At 44.0% G+C, this 20,575-nt stretch overlaps 1 protein-coding gene across 1 annotated transcript in view; it reads left to right on the forward strand.

Annotated features, from left to right (window-relative positions):
* Positions 1-20,575, forward strand: part of ENPP7 (ectonucleotide pyrophosphatase/phosphodiesterase 7) — a 140,413-nt gene that overhangs the window by 28,771 nt on the left and 91,067 nt on the right. Inside the window, exon 2 of the mRNA XM_040358470.1 lies at positions 17,229-17,374. Within this exon, the coding sequence (XP_040214404.1) occupies positions 17,229-17,374 (146 nt within the window). The remainder of the gene's footprint in view (positions 1-17,228; positions 17,375-20,575) is intronic.

A 20,575-nucleotide genomic window follows, 5' to 3' on the forward strand; every position in this document is an offset into this window, starting at 1 on the left:
CATGGCTATAAAGAATACAGTCATTGCTCATTAAAAATAATAAAAAAAAATAAAAAAAAATGGGGGTCCCTCCAAATTAAATTACCAGGCCCTTCAGGTCTGGAATGGATATTAAGGGGAACCCCGCCGTAAAAACCCCCCCAAAAAATGGCGTGGGGTCCCCCCAAATATCCATACCAGACCCTTCAGGTCTGGTGTGGATTTTAAGGGGAACTCCACCCCGAATTGAAAAAAAAATGGCGTGGAGTCCCCCTAAAAATCCACACCAGACCCTTATCCGAGCACGTTGACCTGGCCGGCCGCAGAAAAGAGGGGGGGACAGAGTGCGGCCCCCCCCCCCTCTCCTGAACCGCACCAGGCCACATGCCCTCAACATGGGGAGGATGTCCCCATGTTGATGGGGACAAGGGCCTCATCCCCACAACCCTTGCCCGGTGGTTGTGGGGATCTGCGGGTGGGGGGCTTATCACAATCTGGAAGACCCCTTTAACAAAGAGGTCCCCCAGATCCCGCCCCCCCCCTGTGTGAAATGGTAATGGGGTACATTGTACCTCTACCATTTCACCCCAAAAAAAATGTCAAAGTGTTAAAAATGACAGTAGACGGTTTTTGACAAATCTTTTAATAAAACCTTCTTTTCTTCTTTCCTTCGGGTTTCTTCCGCTGCTTCTTTCTTGGGTCTTCTCGTCCACATCTTGCCCGACGTGTTCTTCTATCTTCTCCGTCCGTCCTTCAGCCTTCTGGTCCCGCATCTTACCCGTTGTCTTCTCCTGTCTTCTTCTCCGTCCGTCCGCCAGCCTTCTCGTCCACCTCTTAATTCTTCCCCGGACGCCGCGATTGAATTTGATTTGGCCGCCGTGTTCCCGCTCCTGGGACCCGCCCCCCTCTGACGCCACAGGTAAACTCATATGAAAGTCCGCGTGTGGCATATGTGCGTCAGAGGAGAGCGGGGTCACATGAGTGTGACACGGCGGGAACTTCAATTGGAAGCGGCGGCATCTTCTTCTCCGGGCGGCGCGCTTGAAATTGAATTCCCCCGCCGTGTGACGCTCTGTGACCCCGCCCCCCCTCTGACGCACATGACCTTCTAAGGCAGTGGTTCTCAACTCCGGTCCTCGGGACCCACTAACAGGTCACGTTTTCAAAATAACTGAAACGTTTTCAAAATAACTGAAATTAACTGAAACGTTCTCCTCAAGGTAATATTTAAAATCTGGCCTGTAAGTGGGTCCCGAGGACCGGAGTTGAGAACCACTGTTCTAAGGAGTTTACTTGTGGCGTCAGAGGGGGGCGGGTCCCAGGAGCGCAACACGGCGGCCAAATCAAATTCAAACGCTGGGTCCGGGGAAGAAAAAGATGTGGACGAGAAGGCTGGCGGACGGACGGAGAAGAAGACAGGAGAAGACAACGGGCAAGATGCGGGACCAGAAGGCTGAAGGACGGACGGAGAAGATAGAAGAACACGTCGGGCAAGATGTGGACGAGAAGACCCAAGAAAGAAGCAGCGGAAGAAACCCGAAGGAAAGAAGAAAATAAGATTTTATTAAAAGATTTGTCAAAAACCGTCTACTGTCATTTTTAACACTTTTGACATTTTTTTGGGGGTGAAATGGTAGAGGTACAATGTACCCCATTACCATTTCACATAGGGGGGGCAGGATCTGGGGGTCCCCTTTGTTAAAGGGGTCTTCCAGATTCTGATAAGCCCCCCGCCCGCAGACCCCCCACAACCACCGGGCAAGGGTTGTGGGGATGAGGCCCTTGTCCCCATCAACATGGGGACATCCTCCCCATGTTGAGGGCATGTGGCCTGGTGCGGTTCAGGAGAGGGGGGGCCGCACTCTGTCCCCCCCCTCTTTTCTGCGGCCGGCCAGGTCAACGTGCTCGGATAAGGGTCTGGTGTGGATTTTTAGGGGGACTCCACGCCATTTTTTTTTTAATTTTGGGTGGAGTTCCCCTTAAAATCCACACCAGACCTGAAGGGCCTGGAATGGATATTTGCCGGGAACCGCACGTCTTTTTTTTTTTGTTTTTTACGGCGGGGTTCCCCTTAATATCCATTCCAGACCTGAAGGGCCTGGTAATTTAATTTGGGGGAACCCCTACACATAATTTGTTTTTGTTTTATGAATGAATCCCTTTAGAATTGTCAGAGCCGACAATTCATTATAGCCGCATGTGAATTTTTAAATGACTTTTTTCCTTCTGAATGTCATTTTGTGCAGGGGCAGTTCTAAGTGCGGGAAAAATGCGCTATTTCACATGCTGACATTACACCCCCCCCAGGTACGAAATTTAAAGGAATATTTCACTTTTATTGTTTCACTTTAAGAATTATTAATTTCACTGCTCCCGAAAAAAACGGCCGTTTTAAAAAATAAAAAAAGCATTGATACATGTTCCCTGGGGCAGGACTGAGGTCCCCAAACACTTTTTAGGACAAAACTTGCAGATTAGCCTTTAAAATGAACACTTTTGATTTCTCCCATAGACTTCTATAGGGAGATCGGCGCGGCTTTACATATTACTTTCAATGCGCCGGCTGCTACGCTGGTTCATGCGCCCAATTAAGCCTCCACCCGGCGCACTAATTAAGGCATTGAAAAAAAAAAAAAAAGCATTAAAAAAAAAAGAAAAAAGATTCCAATCAGTGCCCACTGACTGGCAACCTGGGAAAATCAGTGCCACCCCACAGTGTCCATCAGTGCCACCCCACAGTGCCCATCCATGCACAGTGCCCACCTATCAGTGCCCACCTGTGCCACCCATAAGTATCCATCAGTGCCACCCATAAGTGCCGCCCATGAGTGCCCATCTGTGCCGCCCATGAGTGCCCATCAGTGCCGCCTATGAGTGCCCATCAGTGCCGCATACCAGCGCCGCCAATCAATGCCACCTCATCTGTGCCCGTCAGTACTACCTCATCGATGTCCATCAGTGCCATCTCATCGGTGCCCATCAGTGCCGCCATATCAGTGCCCGTAATTGAAAGAGAAAAACGTATTTACAAAAAAATTAACAGAAAAAAATAAAAACGTTTTTTTTTTCTAAATTTGCAGTCTTTTTTTAGTTGTTGCGCAAAAAAAAGAATTGCAGAGGTGATCAAATACCAACAAAAGAAAGCTCTATTTGTGGGGGAAAAAGGACGCCAATTTTGTTTGGGTACAGTGTTGTATGACCGCGCAATTGCCATTCAAAGTGCAACAGTGTTGAAAGCTGAAAATTGGCTTGGGCGGGAAGGTGCGTAAGTGCCTGGTATGGAAGTGGTTAAGGGAATACAGTGCCCCCCTCCCCCCCAGAACTAGTGTGTGGGTCCCCTGAAAATTCCTGGGCGGGTCATACAAAAACAGGGTGTGACCTTGACAGGAAGGGGTGGGTGATTTTTCTATTAGGAGGTGCAGATATTTAGTCAGGCCTAGGGCAGAACAAAACCTAAATATACTACTGCATATTAGGGCTTATTTAGACCGGATCCGATTTACAGCGTGTTTTTATATTGTGGGAGGAAACCCACGCAGGCACAGGGAGAACATGCAAACTCCATGCAGATGGTGTCACGGGCTGGATTCGAACCAGCGACCCTTTTGCTGCTAGGTCAAAGTGCTATACACTACACCACTGTGCTGAACGAACATGATTGCAGCTGAAAGCATGAGATCTTTTTTTTTTTTTTCAATACCATGCTTTCCAGCCTTATTGACCCCGCCTCTCTCCATAAAGAGGACCTGTCACACACTAGTCCTATTACAAGGGATGTTTACATTCCTTGTAATAGGAAGAAAAGTGATCCAAAATCAAAAAAAGTGTCAAAAAAGTGCAAGAAGAAAAATATGAGGTAAAAAAAACAAACAAAAAAATAAAATAACGCCCCTGTCCCTAGAAGCTCGCACTCAGAAGCGAATATGCATGTAAGTCCCGCCCACATATGTAAACACCATTCAAACCACACATGTGAGGTATTGACGCGTGCGTTAGAGCGAGAGCAATAATTCTAGCCCTAGACCTCCTCTGTAACTCTGAACTGGTCACCTGTAAAAAAAAAACAAGCATCGCCTATGGATATTTTTATGTCCCAAAGTTTGGCGCTATTCCATGAGTGTGTGCAATATTAAAGTGTGACAAGTTAGGTATCTATTTACTCGGTGTAACATCATCTTTAACATTATCCATAAAAATTGGGCTAACTTTACTGTTTTTTATTTTTTTAATTCATGAACCGTGTTTTTTTTTTGGGCCAAAAAAAAAAGGCGTTAGAAAAATTATTGCACAAATACCGTTGGAAATCAAATAAAAAATGACCGCCACTTTATTCCCTAGGGTGTCTGCTAAAAAATTATATATAATGTTTGGGGGTCCTGATTAATTTCCCAGGAACAAAATATAATTTTTACATGAAGGAGAGAAGTGCCAGAATAGGCGCGGTATGGAAGTGGTTAAAGTGAAATAATAAAAGTGAAATATTCCTTTAAATTTCATACAGGGGGGGAGGGGGGGTACACGCATGTTTCCCGTGCTTAGAACTGTCCCTGTACAAGATGTCATTTCTGAAGTGAAACAAAAAAAAGGAAGTTTAAAGTACTCATGGCTATAAAGAATACAGTCATTGCTCATTAAAAATAATAAAAAAAATAAAAAAAAATGGGGGTCCCTCCAAATTAAATTACCAGGCCCTTCAGGTCTGGAATGGATATTAAGGGGAACCCCGCCGTAAAAACCCCCCCAAAAAATGGCGTGGGGTCCCCCCAAATATCCATACCAGACCCTTCAGGTCTGGTGTGGATTTTAAGGGGAACTCCACCCCGAATTGAAAAAAAAATGGCGTGGAGTCCCCCTAAAAATCCACACCAGACCCTTATCCGAGCACGTTGACCTGGCCGGCCGCAGAAAAGAGGGGGGGACAGAGTGCGGCCCCCCCCCCCTCTCCTGAACCGCACCAGGCCACATGCCCTCAACATGGGGAGGATGTCCCCATGTTGATGGGGACAAGGGCCTCATCCCCACAACCCTTGCCCGGTGGTTGTGGGGATCTGCGGGTGGGGGGCTTATCACAATCTGGAAGACCCCTTTAACAAAGAGGTCCCCCAGATCCCGCCCCCCCCCTGTGTGAAATGGTAATGGGGTACATTGTACCTCTACCATTTCACCCCAAAAAAAATGTCAAAGTGTTAAAAATGACAGTAGACGGTTTTTGACAAATCTTTTAATAAAACCTTCTTTTCTTCTTTCCTTCGGGTTTCTTCCGCTGCTTCTTTCTTGGGTCTTCTCGTCCACATCTTGCCCGACGTGTTCTTCTATCTTCTCCGTCCGTCCTTCAGCCTTCTGGTCCCGCATCTTACCCGTTGTCTTCTCCTGTCTTCTTCTCCGTCCGTCCGCCAGCCTTCTCGTCCACCTCTTAATTCTTCCCCGGACGCCGCGATTGAATTTGATTTGGCCGCCGTGTTCCCGCTCCTGGGACCCGCCCCCCTCTGACGCCACAGGTAAACTCATATGAAAGTCCGCGTGTGGCATATGTGCGTCAGAGGAGAGCGGGGTCACATGAGTGTGACACGGCGGGAACTTCAATTGGAAGCGGCGGCATCTTCTTCTCCGGGCGGCGCGCTTGAAATTGAATTCCCCCGCCGTGTGACGCTCTGTGACCCCGCCCCCCTCTGACGCACATGACCTTCTAAGGCAGTGGTTCTCAACTCCGGTCCTCGGGACCCACTAACAGGTCACGTTTTCAAAATAACTGAAACGTTTTCAAAATAACTGAAATTAACTGAAACGTTCTCCTCAAGGTAATATTTAAAATCTGGCCTGTAAGTGGGTCCCGAGGACCGGAGTTGAGAACCACTGTTCTAAGGAGTTTACTTGTGGCGTCAGAGGGGGGCGGGTCCCAGGAGCGCAACACGGCGGCCAAATCAAATTCAAACGCTGGGTCCGGGGAAGAAAAAGATGTGGACGAGAAGGCTGGCGGACGGACGGAGAAGAAGACAGGAGAAGACAACGGGCAAGATGCGGGACCAGAAGGCTGAAGGACGGACGGAGAAGATAGAAGAACACGTCGGGCAAGATGTGGACGAGAAGACCCAAGAAAGAAGCAGCGGAAGAAACCCGAAGGAAAGAAGAAAATAAGATTTTATTAAAAGATTTGTCAAAAACCGTCTACTGTCATTTTTAACACTTTTGACATTTTTTTGGGGGTGAAATGGTAGAGGTACAATGTACCCCATTACCATTTCACATAGGGGGGGCAGGATCTGGGGGTCCCCTTTGTTAAAGGGGTCTTCCAGATTCTGATAAGCCCCCCGCCCGCAGACCCCCCACAACCACCGGGCAAGGGTTGTGGGGATGAGGCCCTTGTCCCCATCAACATGGGGACATCCTCCCCATGTTGAGGGCATGTGGCCTGGTGCGGTTCAGGAGAGGGGGGGCCGCACTCTGTCCCCCCCCTCTTTTCTGCGGCCGGCCAGGTCAACGTGCTCGGATAAGGGTCTGGTGTGGATTTTTAGGGGGACTCCACGCCATTTTTTTTTTAATTTTGGGTGGAGTTCCCCTTAAAATCCACACCAGACCTGAAGGGCCTGGAATGGATATTTGCCGGGAACCGCACGTCTTTTTTTTTTTGTTTTTTACGGCGGGGTTCCCCTTAATATCCATTCCAGACCTGAAGGGCCTGGTAATTTAATTTGGGGGAACCCCTACACATAATTTGTTTTTGTTTTATGAATGAATCCCTTTAGAATTGTCAGAGCCGACAATTCATTATAGCCGCATGTGAATTTTTAAATGACTTTTTTCCTTCTGAATGTCATTTTGTGCAGGGGCAGTTCTAAGTGCGGGAAAAATGCGCTATTTCACATGCTGACATTACACCCCCCCCAGGTACGAAATTTAAAGGAATATTTCACTTTTATTGTTTCACTTTAAGAATTATTAATTTCACTGCTCCCGAAAAAACGGCCGTTTTAAAAAATAAAAAAAGCATTGATACATGTTCCCTGGGGCAGGACTGAGGTCCCCAAACACTTTTTAGGACAAAACTTGCAGATTAGCCTTTAAAATGAACACTTTTGATTTCTCCCATAGACTTCTATAGGGAGATCGGCGCGGCTTTACATATTACTTTCAATGCGCCGGCTGCTACGCTGGTTCATGCGCCCAATTAAGCCTCCACCCGGCGCACTAATTAAGGCATTGAAAAAAAAACAAAAAGCATTAAAAAAAAAAGAAAAAAGATTCCAATCAGTGCCCACTGACTGGCAACCTGGGAAAATCAGTGCCACCCCACAGTGTCCATCAGTGCCACCCCACAGTGCCCATCCATGCACAGTGCCCACCTATCAGTGCCCACCTGTGCCACCCATAAGTATCCATCAGTGCCACCCATAAGTGCCGCCCATGAGTGCCCATCTGTGCCGCCCATGAGTGCCCATCAGTGCCGCCTATGAGTGCCCATCAGTGCCGCATACCAGCGCCGCCAATCAATGCCACCTCATCTGTGCCCGTCAGTACTACCTCATCGATGTCCATCAGTGCCATCTCATCGGTGCCCATCAGTGCCGCCATATCAGTGCCCGTAATTGAAAGAGAAAAACGTATTTACAAAAAAATTAACAGAAAAAAATAAAAACGTTTTTTTTTTCTAAATTTGCAGTCTTTTTTTAGTTGTTGCGCAAAAAAAAGAATTGCAGAGGTGATCAAATACCAACAAAAGAAAGCTCTATTTGTGGGGGAAAAAGGACGCCAATTTTGTTTGGGTACAGTGTTGTATGACCGCGCAATTGCCATTCAAAGTGCAACAGTGTTGAAAGCTGAAAATTGGCTTGGGCGGGAAGGTGCGTAAGTGCCTGGTATGGAAGTGGTTAAGGGAATACAGTGCCCCCCTCCCCCCCAGAACTAGTGTGTGGGTCCCCTGAAAATTCCTGGGCGGGTCATACAAAAACAGGGTGTGACCTTGACAGGAAGGGGTGGGTGATTTTTCTATTAGGAGGTGCAGATATTTAGTCAGGCCTAGGGCAGAACAAAACCTAAATATACTACTGCATATTAGGGCTTATTTAGACCGGATCCGATTTACAGCGTGTTTTTATATTGTGGGAGGAAACCCACGCAGGCACAGGGAGAACATGCAAACTCCATGCAGATGGTGTCACGGGCTGGATTCGAACCAGCGACCCTTTTGCTGCTAGGTCAAAGTGCTATACACTACACCACTGTGCTGAACGAACATGATTGCAGCTGAAAGCATGAGATCTTTTTTTTTTTTTTCAATACCATGCTTTCCAGCCTTATTGACCCCGCCTCTCTCCATAAAGAGGACCTGTCACACACTAGTCCTATTACAAGGGATGTTTACATTCCTTGTAATAGGAAGAAAAGTGATCCAAAATCAAAAAAAGTGTCAAAAAAGTGCAAGAAGAAAAATATGAGGTAAAAAAAACAAACAAAAAAATAAAATAACGCCCCTGTCCCTAGAAGCTCGCACTCAGAAGCGAATATGCATGTAAGTCCCGCCCACATATGTAAACACCATTCAAACCACACATGTGAGGTATTGACGCGTGCGTTAGAGCGAGAGCAATAATTCTAGCCCTAGACCTCCTCTGTAACTCTGAACTGGTCACCTGTAAAAAAAAAACAAGCATCGCCTATGGATATTTTTATGTCCCAAAGTTTGGCGCTATTCCATGAGTGTGTGCAATATTAAAGTGTGACAAGTTAGGTATCTATTTACTCGGTGTAACATCATCTTTAACATTATCCATAAAAATTGGGCTAACTTTACTGTTTTTTATTTTTTTAATTCATGAACCGTGTTTTTTTTTTTGGCCAAAAAAAAAAGGCGTTAGAAAAATTATTGCACAAATACCGTTGGAAATCAAATAAAAAATGACCGCCACTTTATTCCCTAGGGTGTCTGCTAAAAAATTATATATAATGTTTGGGGGTCCTGATTAATTTCCCAGGAACAAAATATAATTTTTACATGAAGGAGAGAAGTGCCAGAATAGGCGCGGTATGGAAGTGGTTAAAGTGAAATAATAAAAGTGAAATATTCCTTTAAATTTCATACAGGGGGGGAGGGGGGGTACACGCATGTTTCCCGTGCTTAGAACTGTCCCTGTACAAGATGTCATTTCTGAAGTGAAACAAAAAAAAGGAAGTTTAAAGTACTCATGGCTATAAAGAATACAGTCATTGCTCATTAAAAATAATAAAAAAAAAATAAAAAAAAATGGGGGTCCCTCCAAATTAAATTACCAGGCCCTTCAGGTCTGGAATGGATATTAAGGGGAACCCCGCCGTAAAAACCCCCCCAAAAAATGGCGTGGGGTCCCCCCAAATATCCATACCAGACCCTTCAGGTCTGGTGTGGATTTTAAGGGGAACTCCACCCCGAATTGAAAAAAAAATGGCGTGGAGTCCCCCTAAAAATCCACACCAGACCCTTATCCGAGCACGTTGACCTGGCCGGCCGCAGAAAAGAGGGGGGGACAGAGTGCGGCCCCCCCCCTCTCCTGAACCGCACCAGGCCACATGCCCTCAACATGGGGAGGATGTCCCCATGTTGATGGGGACAAGGGCCTCATCCCCACAACCCTTGCCCGGTGGTTGTGGGGATCTGCGGGTGGGGGGCTTATCACAATCTGGAAGACCCCTTTAACAAAGGGGTCCCCCAGATCCCGCCCCCCCCCTGTGTGAAATGGTAATGGGGTACATTGTACCTCTACCATTTCACCCCAAAAAAAATGTCAAAGTGTTAAAAATGACAGTAGACGGTTTTTGACAAATCTTTTAATAAAACCTTCTTTTCTTCTTTCCTTCGGGTTTCTTCCGCTGCTTCTTTCTTGGGTCTTCTCGTCCACATCTTGCCCGACGTGTTCTTCTATCTTCTCCGTCCGTCCTTCAGCCTTCTGGTCCCGCATCTTACCCGTTGTCTTCTCCTGTCTTCTTCTCCGTCCGTCCGCCAGCCTTCTCGTCCACCTCTTAATTCTTCCCCGGACGCCGCGATTGAATTTGATTTGGCCGCCGTGTTCCCGCTCCTGGGACCCGCCCCCCTCTGACGCCACAGGTAAACTCATATGAAAGTCCGCGTGTGGCATATGTACGTCAGAGGGGAGCGGGGTCACATGAGTGTGACACGGCGGGAACTTCAATTGGAAGCGGCGGCATCTTCTTCTCCGGGCGGCGCGCTTGAAATTGAATTCCCCCGCCGTGTGACGCTCTGTGACCCCGCCCCCCTCTGACGCACATGACCTTCTAAGGCAGTGGTTCTCAACTCCGGTCCTCGGGACCCACTAACAGGTCACGTTTTCAAAATAACTGAAACGTTTTCAAAATAACTGAAATTAACTGAAACGTTCTCCTCAAGGTAATATTTAAAATCTGGCCTGTAAGTGGGTCCCGAGGACCGGAGTTGAGAACCACTGTTCTAAGGAGTTTACTTGTGGCGTCAGAGGGGGGCGGGTCCCAGGAGCGCAACACGGCGGCCAAATCAAATTCAAACGCTGGGTCCGGGGAAGAAAAAGATGTGGACGAGAAGGCTGGCGGACGGACGGAGAAGAAGACAGGAGAAGACAACGGGCAAGATGCGGGACCAGAAGGCTGAAGGACGGACGGTGAAGATAGAAGAACACGTCGGGCAAGATGTGGACGAGAAGACCCAAGAAAGAAGCAGCGGAAGAAACCCGAAGGAAAGAAGAAAATAAGATTTTATTAAAAGATTTGTCAAAAACCGTCTACTGTCATTTTTAACACTTTTGACATTTTTTTGGGGGTGAAATGGTAGAGGTACAATGTACCCCATTACCATTTCACATAGGGGGGGGCAGGATCTGGGGGTCCCCTTTGTTAAAGGGGTCTTCCAGATTCTGATAAGCCCCCCGCCCGCAGACCCCCCACAACCACCGGGCAAGGGTTGTGGGGATGAGGCCCTTGTCCCCATCAACATGGGGACATCCTCCCCATGTTGAGGGCATGTGGCCTGGTGCGGTTCAGGAGAGGGGGGGCCGCACTCTGTCCCCCCCTCTTTTCTGCGGCCGGCCAGGTCAACGTGCTCGGATAAGGGTCTGGTGTGGATTTTTAGGGGGACTCCACGCCATTTTTTTTTTAAATTTGGGGTGGAGTTCCCCTTAAAATCCACACCAGACCTGAAGGGCCTGGAATGGATATTTGCCGGGAACCGCACGTCTTTTTTTTTTTTGTTTTTTACGGTGGGGTTCCCCTTAATATCCATTCCAGACCTGAAGGGCCTGGTAATTTAATTTGGGGGAACCCCTACACATAATTTGTTTTTGTTTTATGAATGAATCCCTTTAGAATTGTCAGAGCCGACAATTCATTATAGCCGCATGTGAATTTTTAAATGACTTTTTTCCTTCTGAATGTCATTTTGTGCAGGGGCAGTTCTAAGTGCGGGAAAAATGCGCTATTTCACATGCTGACATTACACCCCCCCCCTAGGTACGAAATTTAAAGGAATATTTCACTTTTATTGTTTCACTTTAAGAATTATTAATTTCACTGCTCCCGAAAAAACGGCCGTTTTAAAAAATAAAAAAAGCATTGATACATGTTCCCTGGGGCAGGACTGAGGTCCCCAAACACTTTTTAGGACAAAACTTGCAGATTAGCCTTTAAAATGAACACTTTTGATTTCTCCCATAGACTTCTATAGGGAGATCGGCGCGGCTTTACATATTACTTTCAATGCGCCGGCTGCTACGCTGGTTCATGCGCCCAATTAAGCCTCCACCCGGCGCACTAATTAAGGCATGAACCAGCGCAGCGCACAGAGCATAGTAAATCAGCCCCCCTATGTTCGCTACAAGAGTAGCTAATTTTGACCCTATTTTGATTGTGGTATATTTTGTTATATATATATTGTTTTATTGTTTTATTAACCCTTATTGTGGTCACCTATCACATATCTGAAGCGCTTATCATTTTTATTTTTATTACAATTTTTTGTGTATTGTGAACACTTTAGATATAGCTGCCTCAGATTACACGTATGTTTATTTAAGTTAATTTTGATCTGTATACTCACAGTAGCGCATTAGACTCACCTTCTTACTCTCTGCTGGAGTCCTCTCTCGCCACCCAACTTGTCCTGTACTGCAGGCCACTAGCTCCCCAGTTCCTGCTGGGTCTCTCTTCATGCATACCTGCTCGTGGATCCTATCACTAACTTCTCCTTTCCCATAATGCTCCCCCCCTGGGTTGGGGCCAAATCAGGGTGCAGATGCAGTAAATCAATTATCCTCTCCACTGTCCTACCAGCAGGACCACCATTAGAAATCATGGGGCCCAGTACAGACTGCGGCTAAGCCCCAGTTTTACAAATGGATTACCTCAAAAATTGGGATTTTATGGTCAATAGAATAAATTCCCAAAAATATATAGAACAATATACAAATATTTTTCAAATATTTTTCTATAATCTTTTGGAATTTATTCTATTGCCCATAAAATCCCAAATTGTGAGGTAATCCTTTTGTTGATTTACTAGTAGACATGTGCACTGCCGAAAAATGTGTTTTTTATTTTTGGCTTCATTCATTTTTTTTCTTTTTTCGGAAATTCAGGAAATTAGAAAAATTATTTTTTTTTCGTTTTTGTTTCATTCGTTTTTTTTTCTTTTTTCGGAAGTTTAAAAAAAAAAATTTTCCGTTTTATTCGTTTTTTTTGCTTTTTTAGGAAATTCGGGAAATTCGAAAATTCTGAATTTTACCATTTTTGAATTTTAGATTTTCGAATTTTACAATTTCGAATTTTCGCATCTCGAATTTTAGAAATTTCGAATTTTATTTAATTTTCGAATTCTGAAAATTCTGAATTTTCATACTTTGGAATTTTTGAATTTTGAAAATTCGAAAATTCCAAATTTTGAAAAATTCCAAAATTCCGAATTTTAAAAAATTCAAATGTTCGGAATTTTGAAAATTCCAAAATTCCGAATTTCGAAAATTTGAAAATTCCAAAATACGAAAATTCCAAAATTAAAAAATGTAGACGGCCAGAATGCAAGATAGGCTGGACAATTATGATAAGGTCTGGGAGAGGTGGCACTGACGGGAGGACCCACCTTAAACTGTTGCAGGAGTCATCACGGTAATCAACTGCTCTTCTTTACTTATTCCCTCTTCTCTTCCTCTCTCTCCCCTTTCTTTTCTCCCTTTCTGGAAAGGCGGACTCTCTCTGCCAAGTTATACACAATACCAACTCTAGAATACTGTTTTATGTGTTTAGTTTTGCTGACACCGATGCCGAGGGAGATTGTTTACATTTTACACTGTTTTATGCTGAAGGCCTATCCCCCTCTACTCCGGCTGCACACCCATTGCGCATTGTTATAACTTTATGTGGGTCTTTTCTCACTCCTTCTGTGTCTGTGTTTTGTTACTACAGTACCTGTCGCAGAGAATGTGTTTCCAGCACGACGGCATCGCGCTGATTCTCGGTGACATGGTGTCGACATCTCGCACTCACTGGAATAGGAAAAGCACATTCCAGCGAGTGTGTCATAGAAGCGACGGGGATCCGACTTGGATTCCCGCCAATTCTAGCCACAGCGTTTGGTATGAATCATGAGGGGGAACTCCACGCCAAATTTTAAATAAAAAAACGGCATGGGTTCACCCCAGGGGCATACCAGGCCCTTAGGTCTGGTATGGATTGTAAAGAGAACCCCTACGCCGAAAAAACAGCGTGGGGGTTCCCCCACGATCTATACCAGACCCGTATCCAAGCATGCCGCCCAGCCAGTCAAGAAAGGAGTGGGGACGAGCGAGTGCCCCACCCCTCCTTAGTCGTACCAGGCCGCATGCCCTCAACATGGGGGGGGTGGGTGCTCTGGGGCAGGGTGTGTCACTAAGGTTTTCTAACAAACCTATGAGGGCTTCACAGAACAGCTGTATTTTTGTTGAGATTAAATTACACACAGGTGGACTCTATTTACTAATTAGGTGGCTTCTGAAGACAATTGGTTCCACTGGATTTTATTTAGGGGTGTCAGAGTAAAGGCTGAATACATAAATGCACACCACACTTTTCAGATATTTATTTGTAAAAAAATTGGAAACCATTTATCATTTTCCTTCCACTTTACAATCATGTGCCACTTTGTGTTGTTTTATCACATAAAATCCCAATAAAATACATTTACATGTAACATGACAAAATGTGGAAAATTTCAAGAGGTATGAATACTTTTTCAAGGCACTGTAAATGATGGCAAACATTTATTGACAATCTATATCCACTGTATACTGTATATAGGGGTCAAATCCTGATGGTAAGCACATTTTTGCACATGTGTGGCAATCACAGTGTGACACTGAATAAAAAGCACTACGGGTGAACTAATTGATTTCTGCAGACACTTTAATTGACTTTTTAGAGTTTATAATCACATATTTTTGGAGCACATAAGTTTGTGACACTTTTAGGTAGAGTGCCATTTAAAGTGTTTTTCTCACTAATTTAAGGTCACGGATGTTATAGTGATATGTTTGATATAAATGTTTTTAGTTGAGAGATTTATTAGTATTTTTTTATGTGTACAGAATATATATTCATATTTCGATTTAATCATCATTACAAGAAGTGGAGCGCTACGCTTTTTTTTATAAATCATGTCAGAATAGACTGATCAGCATCAGTTTACCAGCGAAGCCATTGGAGAATCTATCGATTAACTTATGTCAAAGATTGAGGGCCCTTAGCACAATAACAAACGCCCTAGCATATCTGTAATGTGTGGGCACCACTCGATGAGTGGATAGTGGTGGTCACTGACCCTTAATATGTCATAATAGATGATAGGCTAGACAGGTTTATATAATAAATTAACTTGTTGAAGCTAACAAATTCTCTATATAATGTGACGTTATGGTACCAATATTAAAATGTCTATTTCTATCTATGTGTTAACGCACATTATACTTGTGTAATGTACACCTCTCCTTTATCAATAAAAAAATATTGAACTAAACATTGAGGGCCCTCCCTGCTGAAATGGCTGAATTTCAATCCATCTCTACCCACCTTTACAGCAAAAAAGGGAAGATATATACACCATTCACAATGCAGTCCTTCATACCAGCAAATTCTTTATGCCATACGTTTTAGGCCTCGTACACACGACGGGACATGTCCGATGAAAACAGTCCGAGGCTGTACACACCATCAGACCAAATTTCCAGCGGACAGCGAACGCGGTGACGTGGCCGCGCCGTCGCCACGACGATGACGCGGCGACGTGCGCGACCCTGGAAGGTCAATGCTTCCACGCATGCGTCGAATCACTTCGACGCATGCGAGGGCTTTCGGCCGAGTGGACATGTCCGGTGAGTCGTACAGACGACCGAACATGTCCGACGGACAGGCTTCCAGCGGACATGTTTCTTAGCATGCTAAGAAACAGTTGTCCGCTGGAAACCTGTCCGATCCGCCGGAAAGTTGTCCGGTCGGCCGTACAGACGACCGAACATGTCCGCGGAAACTGGTCCGCGGACCAGTTTCAGCAGACATGTTCGGTCGTGTGTACGAGGCCTTAGGGTGCCACCTCTGTGGATGCCTGTTGGAAAAATTATAGGAACAATGCACCTGTCTAATAAACTCTAGAAAAATGTTGTAACACTGTGCAATGTTACTCCTATGCAGAATTGTATTTGGCCACAAGATGACAGTGTTTTGCAACTTAGTTATCACACAGCATATACAGGAATGCTTGGGATACTGAGCCTATGCTGTAAGCAGGATTCTTTCATACAGATTAGTTGAAGCTGAACTACACTGCCCAAGAGGACTGGCAAAGGGGCGGGAGCACTTAAAAAGGGAAAAGCCCAGGTACATGGGAGAGACTGTGTTGGAAGCCGGATGAGAGAGAGAGGGGATCCATACGTGCCCAGGCTGGATTAGTTTAAACCGGTAAGATGCTAAAGCCGTTCGAGAGAGCTGATCATCCTGAGGGGGCAGGTCAGCAGAATCTGCAGGTCCTCGCCATCTACCCAGCCATACCAGAGGAGGGCAAAGGGGGGCCCCTTTCCAAACAGAAGGTCATGGCTTCGCTCTGCTGCACTGTATGATCAGGTGAGAGGGTTCCTAACCATCACAAAATGCTGCCATTTTCTTCAAGCCTGTTTGTTGTATTCAGTTGCTAGAGATCCAAACAGTTCACAGTACAGGCCTCTACCTCTAGGCACAGGCGCTGCAACCCATCCAGTGCTGCAGTCTAAGATCCTTACTATCTTTATCAACACTGCCTGCAGGATACCTGAATTCAAACCCCCCCCCCTTTTTTTTCCTTTTAAAGCAATCTCTGTTATCATCTGATATCCTTCAAGTGACTCTTCACCCTATCATTGTTAACTTAAAACTCCCTTAGCTTTTTTACCATCCTTTGGGCAACTCCATTTTCCTCAAAGAGACTACATCCCTATTGTGCACCAACATAAGAGCCACAACCAGCCGGCAGAATAGTTCTTCATGTGTTTGGGGTATCTGACTCTTCTCACTGAGAGCCCACAAGTGAGTTAGCCCAGTTTTTATTATTTTCTTCTCATCTTATTTGCTCACTTGTGAAAAATATGTCTGCTTGGGAGCTTACATTTAAATCTTCAGTACTGCAGGACACGTGGGAGTGGTTTAACCACTCACCACCCTGCCTTTTGTCTAAGTATGTAAAAAACTAATTGGTTTAACTTTTTTTTTTTTTTATTTCTCCATTTTGAAAAAAGTTGTGATTGTGACTTCGTCAATTGTTTTCTATTTCTTATTTTGCCATTTTCATGACAGTTAAACACTAATCTCCTTAGTGTGTATATGTCAAGGTATTTTGGTGGTATCAGCAAGAGCAACACTCTACTCAGGGCTCAGTAGTAAACAGGGTACCCAGAATACCCAGAGGCTCCTGAGGGGGTATGGCTAAAATTTCATTAGGCAAAAACAACCAAAAGTGTCAGATTTTCACAAGCGAAAACATGTATTATTATACCTCCCAATTATAAAAAATCTGATTTATATTTTCTTCTCAGCGTTTACTCATGTTTGTTCAATTGGTATGTCATGCTTCTGTCATGCTAAATCTGTGGATCATACAGCTGTTCATTTATTTTGTTGGCTTTATTATTACCGTACTTATAGATCATTTTTTTGTAATGTAACTTTCAAGCACTAAAATATATATTTTCAAGATTTTTCTTTTTTTTTGTAATTACAATCTTTATATTTGAACATTATAGGACGCTGGATGGAAGATCACGGTGTCACCCATAATTTGATGCATAATCCTGATACTCTTCAGAAGATTTCCTTTAAGAAAACACAAAACATGTCTGAATGGTGGGATAATGGGGTATTGCCTTTGTGGATTACTGCACAAAATCAGGTAATGACAAACCTGCATCATGATACTATTGATAAATCATGCAGATACTGCAGGACACACTATTCAACTCCAATGAAAGATTAATGAAAAACTGGCTTTAGCTCAGATCCCAGCCATGCTCCTCTGATATGTTTCACCCACACTAGGCTTAATCATAGAGGACAATTAAGCCAAATGTGGGTGAAACATGTCAGAGGGGCTTGACAAATGGGCTTGAATCTGAGCTAAAGCCAGTTGAATCGTTATTATAAATTAATGTAGCGCTGTGTGTATAAACAATTCAATACCAAATTAAATAATAGTGCAAAATTATAATAATAAATCATTAACATTAATGATAAATAGTCCACTGAATAAAAAACAGAAAACTCTTATTATAACAGTGATTCTACACACTTCCACCATAGTGATTATTCGTCTTTAAAAGGAGCCAGTAAAAATACGCGCTCACCTCCCAGATGAGTTAAAACTCATAAACAGGTCTCTTCACAAGTCCTTTATGTTCTCCTTCCCTTAATGATCAATGGTGGACATTCCAGAAATCCGCAGACTGCTCCTTTCTACTGGTAACTCCGTACAATTGTATCCAGGAAACAAACCACCTCCCAGCTTCGCTCAAGACTCCATGAGTTTAGTACATGTAAATAACAAGTATAGAAACCATATAGAAACCACTGTATACAAGTTAATTAAAAGCCCCCAAAAACAAGTTGCACTTACAAGATAAAACTGTAAAATTCACATATATAAACCTCAGCTGTAGCGACACCGTGTACACACTCACTGTGCCTGGCCTGACGTCACACTATCGGCTCCTACCTTCTAGACACATATCGGCCTCTCATTGGCCTTCCTCAGACATTCATGGCAAACTCTGGTTACTATCTATTACATAATTAGCATTACTAGGAACTTTTAAAGTACCACAACTGATAAACAGTTTAAATCGAAATCTATGTTGAGCCCCCAAGGTGTCAAAACCTGGGTCTCATAGATCCAAGCTGAATCACGTTGGCTTAATTGCCTAATATAATTAACCCCCTCCAATGATGTTTTACCTTCTCTATGGCCCAACGCACTCCCTGTTCTGGGAATTTGTATATCCTGGAGACACGGAGAGTTGGAGGATCTTTATGCACCGCAGACATGTCCACGGTGACGCCCGGAGGGTTACAGAGGCAATGGTATACTATAAATTAACTTAGGAAGTACGGCCCACCCATCTACTGAGGAAGGCCAGTGAGAGGCCGATACACATCTAGAAGGGAGGAGCCGATAGTGTGATGTCAGGCCTGGCACAGTGAGTGTGTACACGGTGGCGCTACAGCTGAGGTTTATATATGTGAATTTTTAGGTTTTATCTTGTAAGTGCAACTTGTTTTTGGAGCTTTTAATAAACTTGTATACAGAGAACGCTATGGTTTCTATACTTGTTATTTACATGTCCTAAACTCATTGAGTCTTGAGCGAAGCTGGGAGGTGGTTTGTTTCCTGGTTACAAGTGTACGGAGTTACCAGTAGAGAGGAGCAGTCTGCGGATTGTTGGAATATCCACCATTGATCATTAAGGGAAGGAGAACGTAAAGGACTCATGGAGAGACCTGTTTATGAGTTTTAATTCATCTGGGAGGTGAGCGAACATTTTTACTGGTGATGGTGTGCACTCATGCTGGATCCTTTTGAGGACGAATAATCACTGTGGTGGAAGTGTGTGGAATTACTGTTATAAGAAGAATTTTCATTTTTTTTTTCAGTGGAATATTTATCATTAATGTTCATGATTTATTATTATAATTTTGCACTATTATTTAATTTGGTATTGAATTGTTTATACACATAGCGCTACATTATTTTATAATAACGATTTTGCAACAAGTGTGGTGTATCATTAAGAATGTTTAGCAGCTGTGCATGTTTACATAAGTGTATATAAGGGTATATTATTGTATTGAGCCGCACAGCATTATTTCACTGTTCATTTTTTGGCACTGATTGTTTCTTTCACAAAGCCAGTTGAATACAGTGTGCAGCGGTATCTAAATGCTAGATTACATTTTGGAAGTGAAATTTGCTCTTTTTCTGCCAGCACCAGAATACAGAGTATAAACCTGGGAGATTGATACTGCAGGCTTGGATCAGTGCCGATCTGTCATGCTACTTTGATAACCGCAGTGAAAAGTAGTTACCAGAAAACATTTTCTGTTCTTGGTATGCTTTCTTGCTGAACGCAAAGCAGAATCAGTGCAGAACGGAAAGCACAGATTTGGCAACACAAGAAAGTAATAAAATATTTACTAGTTAGATCATTTGCACTAAATGTGCATGGGGAGCTAAACAATCATTTTTATTCCTAAATGCAATTCTGAATTATACAGTCAAAACCACATCCGAATACTTTTGTGAGTATTAAGATACAGTTGCCGTCATCCCCAAACAGAACATTTGTGGATAACTAATCAAATGCATTTGATAGTTCTTCACTCCAACTTAAATAAAGTTAAACTCCAGGTACAAAATCCTAAATTCCAATATATTCCTCAACAATAGGTACATTTCTGTAGATATGTAGATATGTACATATCAATTTACTATTCAATGCACATTTTGGGAGCAAAACAATTTCCTACTACAGATCCTGAAAAAACGAGTTCTCACATCTTTAAAGTGGTTAAGGGCAGAAGGTTTTTATCTTAATGCATTCTAAAAAATCTCCTGTGCAGCAGTCCCCCCTCATACTTACCTAAGCCTTATCTCGATCCAGCAATGTTGCACAAGAGCCTCGGCTGTCCAGGACTCTTCCTCCTGATTGGCCATTGGCCCCCGCTGCTGTCAATTAAAGGCAGTGAGAGTGTAAAAACAGAGGAGGCGTGGTCGAGCCATGGCTCTGTGTCTGAATGGACACAGAGAGAAGCAGCTCCCATAGCAAGATGCTTGATGTGGGGGCACTTGGCAGGATGGAGGAGCCAGGAGCGCCAGCGAGGGACCCCAGAAGAGGTGGATCTGGGCTATTCTGTGCAAAACCACTGCACAGAGCAGGTAAGTATAACATGTTTGTTATTTTTATCCACTTAATGACAGAGCCTCGTTTTGAGATTTGGTGCTTACTGGTTTAAAACAAATATTTTTTTCTAACACCCTAGAGAATAAAATGGCGGTCGTTGCAATACTTTCTGTCACACTATATTGCGCAGCAGTCTTACA

The sequence above is a fragment of the Rana temporaria genome, chromosome 6, assembly GCF_905171775.1.
Source record: "Rana temporaria chromosome 6, aRanTem1.1, whole genome shotgun sequence".
Taxonomy (NCBI): domain Eukaryota; kingdom Metazoa; phylum Chordata; class Amphibia; order Anura; family Ranidae; genus Rana; species Rana temporaria.